General features: G+C 35.0%; 1 protein-coding gene across 1 annotated transcript in view; it reads left to right on the forward strand.

Annotated features, from left to right (window-relative positions):
* LOC110797095 (cysteine-rich receptor-like protein kinase 6) overlaps positions 1 to 7,245 on the forward strand; it is a 29,861-nt gene extending 22,616 nt beyond the window's left edge. Inside the window, exons 9-10 of the mRNA XM_056830740.1 lie at positions 5,154 to 5,165; positions 6,949 to 7,245. Of these exons, the coding sequence (XP_056686718.1) occupies positions 5,154 to 5,165; positions 6,949 to 7,245 (309 nt within the window). The remainder of the gene's footprint in view (positions 1 to 5,153; positions 5,166 to 6,948) is intronic.
* The last annotated feature ends 1,912 nt before the right edge of the window (positions 7,246 to 9,157 follow it).

The following is a 9,157-nucleotide window of genomic DNA, read 5'->3' on the forward strand; positions in this document are numbered from 1 at the left end:
TGATGAATAATCTCAAATCTAAGTCATTAGCATTTGAATGTTATTTCACAATAGAGAGATATGTGTGTGATATACATAGGACCAATTAAGTTTTTATGTACTCCCACTAAACTTCTTATATATCTATAAGAATCATGTATATTTTATGAAACTAAAATGCTTATTAGCTTCACTTAAAATACAGTTCCAATTCCCAATTGCTTGCTTAAATCTGTACTTAGATTTTATAATCTAGCTTTCCTTTTCAAGCATTTATTTGGATCCACAAATTCTATGACATACCATGTACATATTATATTCCAACATTTGATTGAGGAATACGTTTTGTCATCCAATTGCCATATGTACCAATATGCAATCATTGCTTGAATTATAGACTTAAGTATTACGATTTTGCATGAGGTTTCAACACAATCCATGCCATGAATTTGCTTGTAACCTTTAGCAACTAATCTAGCTTTGTGTGTGAACACAATTCCATGTTTGATGGTTTTTATCCTTAAAACAAACTTGCAACCAATAGGTGTGAAACTATTCTTGCAAATCAACAAAATTTCAATTTTGTCATCAAAACATTGAGTATGTTTTATGGCCTTTAACCAATTAAACATATAGTCTATATATGGCCTCTAACCATTTTAGGGAATCTGGGTTTCGTCATAGCTTTCTTACAAGTCACTTCTTTTAGTTTGACTGCAAGTTGTAGGTTTCTTTTCTATCTAATAGAAGAATTGCATAGTTTCAGTGACCTGAACTCCATGTTTCTTCACTATCTAATAGAAGAATCTCATAGTTCCAGTGACTTGAACTCTATGCCTACTAGGGTATAGAACATCAAACAATAGAATATCAATAGCCACTTGAAAGTCCTTTGAATATTCTGTTCTCCTTGAAGCACTTGTAAAGTCTTCTAAGAGATGTCTATTCTTTAAAGCCACTTCTAAAGTCCTTAAAGAATAAGTTCGGATTTTCTGAAGCACTTCGAAAAGCCTCCGGAATGTCCGTTTATGTTTGTTGTTCGCCTCGAAGACTTTCGAGGTCTATTTTCTCCCACTTGTCATTTTGGAAACGAATCTCCAAAAGGACATTATTTCGAGCAAACAAACATTATGTTCTCAAAAATTCGTGGTAGAAACAATACCCTTGTGTTTCATTTGAATAAATCATAATGAAACATATATCTATACTTGAGCCTTAGTTTGTCGAATGACAAACATTAAGCTCCCACTGAGTTTTGCAACTCTCTAGATATATTTTATGAAAAGTTATTCTGAAATTACTTTTCAATAGCTTTGACGAATTTGGTTTAGTTTGGTGGTAGTTGAGCATTTTGTTTTAGAAATTAAAGGAAAAGTCTTTATGATCCATCATTGATCGAATCAAGTACTAATCGACTTCGATCATTCCAACTTAGATATGCCATATCTTATGGAGCTAGATTGTGAATTTTACTACACAATCATTGATGATCATTCTTGATTTAAGTAATCATCAACATGATCTAACCTAGATCTTTATGATTTCTTACCAAGTGGATTTTATACTTCTGAATCTTTGAACTAGCCAAACAGATTCAACTTATATCACATTTGAGTAAATAAACCTATATTCACTCAAATCCATGTGAAATAATAAAGTCATAAAATCTTTCTTTAGCTTTGAACTCTATTGTCTAGGCGTTCTAACAATAGTTCATATCTTTTGTTACTTTCAACAAGTAAGACTAGCTTGTCTTGAATTGATCTAGAAATCAATCAACTTTCAAAAGTCCATCAAAATAGAGCTTTTGAATGTTAACTTATTGATATGGTCTAAGCAACAATGCCAAAGATTAGTGGAACTCAAATTAAGGGGTTGATTTGAACCTAGTAAAGTTCTTTAAAGAGTTGTTTGTTTTAATCAAGCATATTGACTCAACCTGTAATTGACCATTTCATTCAAATAAACAAACAAACATTGTTTTTGTTTTTCTTGAATGTGAGTCTTTCTGTGTTTGAAAACAGAAATTTAGGTATGTTGATTATGGAACAAAATAGCCATTAAGTTCCAGCCTTTGAAAGGACTTAAAACAAACTTAGATGACCCTACAATTAATGTAGCATTGCCATGCTTCATTTCCCACTTGTAGGTCATTAGTGTATCCTAGCTTCCATTGTTTGAGTTATTACCGAAGTAAGAACCTCAAGCGGTATATGATACCAAGGAAGTTTGATTGCTAGGTCACTTCTCTTTAAACATAAACTTATAGGTAGAAACGGAATCGTAAATTCCTTTCATTTGTTCCTTTGTTTTCCTATTTCTTGTACCCTTTCTTATAGTCTAAAGAATTGAATTCTTTAGTGTTGACTTTTATACTTTGTTAGACATGTCCAATGTCACCCCAACAAGGTTCTTACCATTTAATTTATGTTGAATATTTTGTTTCAACTAGATGATCTTACCAGAAGCTTCTAAAGTTCTCTAAGCATCGATCTATTCAAATGTCTAGGGACTAGACTTATTCGAGAATTAAATGGACAAAGATATTAGGTTGTTAACCATTGGTAAAGCTGAGCGTTTAAACTCAATGCTTTATGATCTCAAAACTACATTGTATTTTGAATTCACAAGCACCAATCGGTTTGCCATTCGATTTTGATATTCGAAAACAACCATAAAAGTCGATATAAGAAGCGTACATTTTAAATTGCTCACTTTCTCTCTTTTCCGTGAATCGTTCTTGGATTCACTACCAATCGAGGAAATTTACTGTTACCTTTCTAAAAGGATTTATTGCAGTGCAAGATATTTAATTATAAACAATAATTAAAACATACATTGAAGCATGCAAAGTCTAAACATTTATCATGAATAATAACTTGAAATTAAAGCAACCATGCAATTCAAACAAGTTATTAGCATTTTATTCGATTTTATTGTTCCGGCAGGTGTGAATAAAATAATTCCAAGACCCTAAAACCATTGAAGAATTAAGCACAGTTTGTCGACTCAATTCTAAAACATTTTAGGTAAGCAAAAGCCTTTTGCTAATAGTCTAGAAACTACTCTTGGTTGATAGGTACGTCTAAGAACTTATTAGGTAAACCTATCGATTTTGCCACGACATAAAAGGACTCCTTACTTATATCGTTGAGTTTCACCAAAACTAACATGTACTCACAATTATTTGTGTACCTTGCCCCTTTAGGACCAATAAGTAACACCTCGCTGAGCGAAAACTATTACTAGATTGATGTAAAGGATATCCAAGCAAGTGTATATTTTGGCATGGCACCTTATAACTCAATTTTTAAGTTTGGAACTTAAGGCTCTTACTATGTTGGTTAGATTTTAAGTGAACTAAAATCCTTAATCATGCAACATAATCAAGCCACAATCTTATGCATAATTAAGACATATTTAAAGCAATAAATAACTTAAAGCATGCATAAGATAAATGTGATCTAGTATGGCCCGACTTCATCTTGAAGCTTTAACTTCAAAGTCCGTCTTGAAAATCTCCGTGGGAGGCACCATTTTCTTCAAATAGGATAAGCTATAACTAATTACAACTATTTGATGGTACGCAGACCATATTTGAATTGAAAAATAACTTTGGTACTTTAGACCAATTACATTCAAATTAATGGTACGCAGACCATATTTTCTATCCTATTTGGGCCATACTAGTCACTTCATAACCTGCAAAACAGTACATATACAATATATACCATTCACCCATTCATTATCATGAATGGCCCACATAGCTGGTTAGTAAAACACATTATGCATCACGTAAACATTTGCAGCAATTAATCAAGGGCACCAATAATCTACCAATTATTCAGTCCTTATTAATTCTAATCAAGTTGTTTTAACCTTAAGGATTTGTAGACCTAATCAAGAGTTTATGACTAAAAAGCGCTCCCACTTAAACCAATAAATTCATATGCTTTACTAATTTTAAACATAAAAATGTATTTCAAGTCTAACCGGAAACATACAATTTTAATTAAAATTTAAAGCTCATATAAATTTATAATTGAATCCAAAAAGTTTAATTTAATTTCAGTCGTATTTAAATTAATTCATGATTTTAATTTTAGTAAAATAATTAGAATAAATAAAATTTATTATAATTACAATATTCAAAATTAAAATCCAAGAAAATAATTTAAATTATTAATTTTAAAATTAATTAAAATTACGTAAACTAAAAAATTTCAAATTAAACATTCAAAACGATCTAATCGTAACGCAAACACCCTACGCATTGCACGCCCATGGGCCGCACGCACACAGCCATTGCTGGCCATGTGCGCGCAGTCCATGCGCTCGTCGCATAGCTGCTGCATCTTCCATCGCAAGCCATCGCACGCTATGGTGCTCGCTGCGCGCGCGCCAGCGCTCGGCGCACGCGAGCCATCGCTCGCTGTGCGCGCTCGCCAGCGCTCGCTGTGCGCGCGAGCCATTGCTCGATGTGCGCGCGAGCCATCGCTCGCTGTGCGCGCGAGCAATTGCGCGCGATCAATCGCTGGGCGCAGCGCTCGTGGAACGCGAGCTTGCGCTCGCTGCGCGCGAGGCTGCGCGCGCTTGCGCGAGGCATTGCGCGTCGTGGCGCATCTCGCTTGCTGCCCACACGCGACTGCCTTGGCTTGCCTTTCGCCCATACCCATTTATTCATAGCTCGTGGCCCACGACACAAGGCAGGGCTGCTGCCTTGTGCTCGTGCACCATGCCTTGCTCATTGCATTCGTGCCGCACGGGCGACGAGCTCCCTTGCTCGTCGTCGCATGCCCGCACTATACAACACCCCTTAAGGGTAACACGAAGCGTCCATTGCTTTGTGCGTGCAAGTTATATGAACGAATCGCATAAAAATTTAAAATTTATATTTAAAATTAATGACAAATTAATAAATAATATTAATTTTATAATTTTAGGGCGAAAAATCGAAAATTTATTATCCAATTGATTTCCGATTATTATGGATTCAAGTCTAGGTCATAAAAATTTAAAATTTATCATAAATTTACAATTTTTATGGTGGTTTTTAATCATAGGTTTCTAATTAAATTATAATTAATTATGAAAATCAAATTAATTCTAAATTATTCTAATTTTCAACAAATTAATCATAATTACAAATTAGATTGCATAATTAACAAGGCTAGGCATTCAAACTTGTTAAACATATACAGTAGGTCAATCAAAAATTCAAGATTTATCAACAGATATCGCAAATATTTAATTTAACATCTTAAATTTACGAAATTTTGCATTCGAAAAACTAAAACCTTCGAAAAGTCATAGTTAAGCTTCGAATTTGAGAATTCTGGGTTCGGCAGAAAATTACTATTTTTGTCAAAATTTTAGAATGCCTTTTACATGCGGAATTGACACAAAAATCACTCGATTTGGATGAGTAACGAAGAAACTGCCGAAAAACTGCGTACGTATAATTAAATAAACGCAATTTGCAATTAATTAACAATTACGAAAATTAATCACCCCTTTTAATTCATGCAAATTTGTAATATTTAACCATGTTCATGCAATTTAGATTATGAAAATAATAAGGGGCTCGTGATACCACTGTTAGGTTATGATACATATGACAATACATAAATCATGCGGAAACAACCATTAAGCCAGGAATACATATTATTTACACATAATCATATAGCATAATTTAGATGCATACTCTTTGTTGCGTGCCTTCCCTAGCTGCGCCCGAACCGAACAAGAACAAGTCTTTAGGACTCCAAGTGTCGTCCCTCCGTAGACAGTCCACAGCACGTCCGGATCCGCCTTAAGATTGACCAACTAGAATCGCCCTTAAGGTACTAGAATTTTCGGCACTCTTAGGTAAGAAATATGGCTGAATTTTTCTCTCAAAACTCACTTTGAATACTTGAATTAATCTCATAAAATATGTGACCCTAGGCACGTATTTATAAAGTTATGGAAAGGGAATTGGAATCCTAGTAGGATACGAATTAATTAAACTTAGAATCCTATAAGAACTCTAATTAATTAATTTATCCTTTTAGGAATAGGAATTTAATCATATACTAATTCTAATAGTTTTAGGAATCGTGCATGAACACAAACTCACACACACACACGGCAGCCACGAGGGCCGCCCATGCGTGCGTGCGAGCAGCAGCCCACGCAGCGAGGCCCATGGCCTTAGGCGCGCGCTGGGCCTGCCTTGCGGTGGGCCTGGGCGCTGCCTTGGCTGGGCGCGCGTTTGGCTTGCTGGGCGATGGCCCGACTTCGTGCTGGGCCTTCGTCCGGCAGGCCTCGTCCGATGCTAATTCGTACGATACGCTTCCGATTAAATTCCCGGTTCCGGAATTCATTTCCGATACGAACAATATTTAATATTTCCGATTCCGGAATCAATTTCCGTTTCGAACAAATATTTAATATTTCCGTTTCCGGAATTATTTTCCGATTCCGATAATATTTCCGATTCTGACAATATTTCCGTTTCCGGCAATATTTCCGATTCTGGCAATATTTCCATTTCCGATAATATTTTCCGATACGTACCATGTTTCCGTTTCCGGCAATATCTACGACTTGGATAATATTTATATTTCCGATACGATCCATATTTCCGTTTCCGGCAATATCATCGTTTCCGGAGTATTCATTTCTTGCCTGTGACGATCTCAGCTCCCACTGAAACCAAGATCCGTCGATTCCGAATATCCATAGATGGAGTATCTAATGCCATTAAATACTTGATCCGTTTACGTACTATTTGTGTGACCCTACGGGTTCAGTCAAGAGTAAGCTGTGGATTAATATCATTAATTCCACTTGAACTGAAGCGGCCTCTAGCTAGGCATTCAGCTCACTTGATCTCACTGAATTATTAACTTGTTAATTAATACTGAACCGCATTTATTAGACTTAACATAGAATGCATACTTGGACCAAGGGCATTATTTCCTTCAGTGGAATGAGAAGAAGACGTTAGATTTGGTAGATACAACATTGCACAACAATATTCCAATAGACGAAGTAACTAAATGCATTCATATTGGGCTATTATGTGTTCAAGAAAATGATGTTTTAAGGCCGAGAATGAACACTATTGTTGCTGCCCTTAATAGTAAATCAGTTAGTTTACCAGTTCCAAGGCCTCCCAATTTCTTTGGTATTAATAATTTAGAAGAGAATGAGATGCAAAATCATTCTCTAGGTGTTTATACAGGTCCTAACTCGATTACAGAAGTGTATTCCCGCGATTAACCCCACTTCATTCATTTGTTATTTATTGTATGTTTAAAGAACAACTTATAAGTTTAATAGACGGCTTACGCTGATTGTAATTAATTCATTTCTGTTAAGTTATTGGAGAATATATTATTTGATTGTCTCATTTTATTCGTGGGCATACGCCTCTATTTATATTACGAACTAGATGTCCTACAAAGTGTAGGATTCCTGGCTAAGTCCTATAGACTTTTATCTCATATCATATAACATAACTCTATCTTATATGATACTATATCCTCTATGATAACTAAGTTATCCTCAACACCCTCCCGCAACCGTAGTTTCAAGCGTAAAAATATTTTATGCGTTAGTACCCAATCGGATAAACTGGACCTTGTTCGTCTTTGTTGAAGTCGATATGCACAACTTAGTGATGTCGGCTTCAATTTAAAAAAAAATACTCGAGCAAGAACGCCATTATTTTCGAACCTGCAAATTTTTTTTGGGTCTCTTGATGAGAATGTCCTTCTTTTCGAACTAACCAATTATCTCAATGTAACGGGAACGCCTTCGGCTTCTCTTGAGCAAAACCATGCTCAATCCGTCATTGGTTTTTTGGAGCAAAACCAAGGTCCCAAATCTTCATTGGTTTTTCGAAGCAAAACCAAACTCAAATCAATACTCGAATTGGACGCGATTCCAAGTACGAGTCTTTTATCCAACACAAACTCATCTTCTACCAATTATTTGCAGCAGAATTATTATATTAACTGTGAATTCCGCCGGTGGGTTTATTTTTCTAACCCACCGACAGATGAAAAATCTCCTAGGCTCTTCATATCACATAACTTTATCTCATATGATATTCTATCCTATAGAATAACTACATTATACTCAACAATTTCTAATACTCTTTGCGATAATTTCAAATTTCTTTTTCGATTCCGGTAATTACCATAAAAGTACAAGTAATGTAGCTGCAAAAGTGGGCAATCTCTATGAAAGGATGTTACGATTATCTAACACGGGAGAATGACTTATGAAACAAATCGGTATCTTTGTCACCGTTGAAACCCAATATTTTGTTTCCTAAAGTCCTTTTTCTTGTAGTATACTAATATGTGAGTTGTCCCGTATTTGAGAAGAAAGATAAAAAATAACAACGTCTAAGCTTATTGAGTTACTTTCACAATTGTCAATTGATTTTAGTATGGAACCTCCATTGGAATTATAGGTGGACCACAATCTTCTGGATCTTTTACCAAATTGGCTACTTTGACACATTTATTTACCAAAACAACTACTTTTAAATTTTAATTCCCAAACTAGCTAAATTTGATCTACCAAAATGACTATTTTTTCTTTAAGCCAAATCCATTGAACCGGTCTGATTTTTTTTTTTGGTTTGTTTTTTAAGAATTTGTACGTATAATATTTTATGGGTTTAAATATTAGTTATTTACAAATAATATTGCACAAGCGATAAGAGGTTTTATAATAAAGTGGAATACTTACCAACCGTATTTACTTTGTAGAGAATCGTGGCCATACATATGCCCATGGTGAGCGCAAAGAATATATGTAGGGCTATTTAACCTATGTAATAATTGATTACCGTTAATAAATATAAAAAGTTCCATAAGATTTCTAATGACAAATATTTTTTTTTTTTTTAGGGAAAACGGGCGGTACCGCTAGTTGATATTATTAATTAAACAAAAATCCGAAGCAATTACATCACCTAAAATACTCGGACATCCCTCAACCTAGACTCTAGTAGAGAAGTCAAGTGGATTTAGGTGAGCCATTATATGGGCCGCTAAATTGGCCTCCCTAAAGACATGAAAAAAATGAATTACATCAAACCACCTAGCAATCGAGCATATTTCACGAACAATCATTCCCAGATTCGTGCCTTCCCTGACCTTGCCATTTATCATCTCAA

The sequence above is a fragment of the Spinacia oleracea genome, chromosome 6 (genome assembly GCF_020520425.1).
Source record: "Spinacia oleracea cultivar Varoflay chromosome 6, BTI_SOV_V1, whole genome shotgun sequence".
Lineage (NCBI taxonomy): Eukaryota > Viridiplantae > Streptophyta > Magnoliopsida > Caryophyllales > Amaranthaceae > Spinacia > Spinacia oleracea.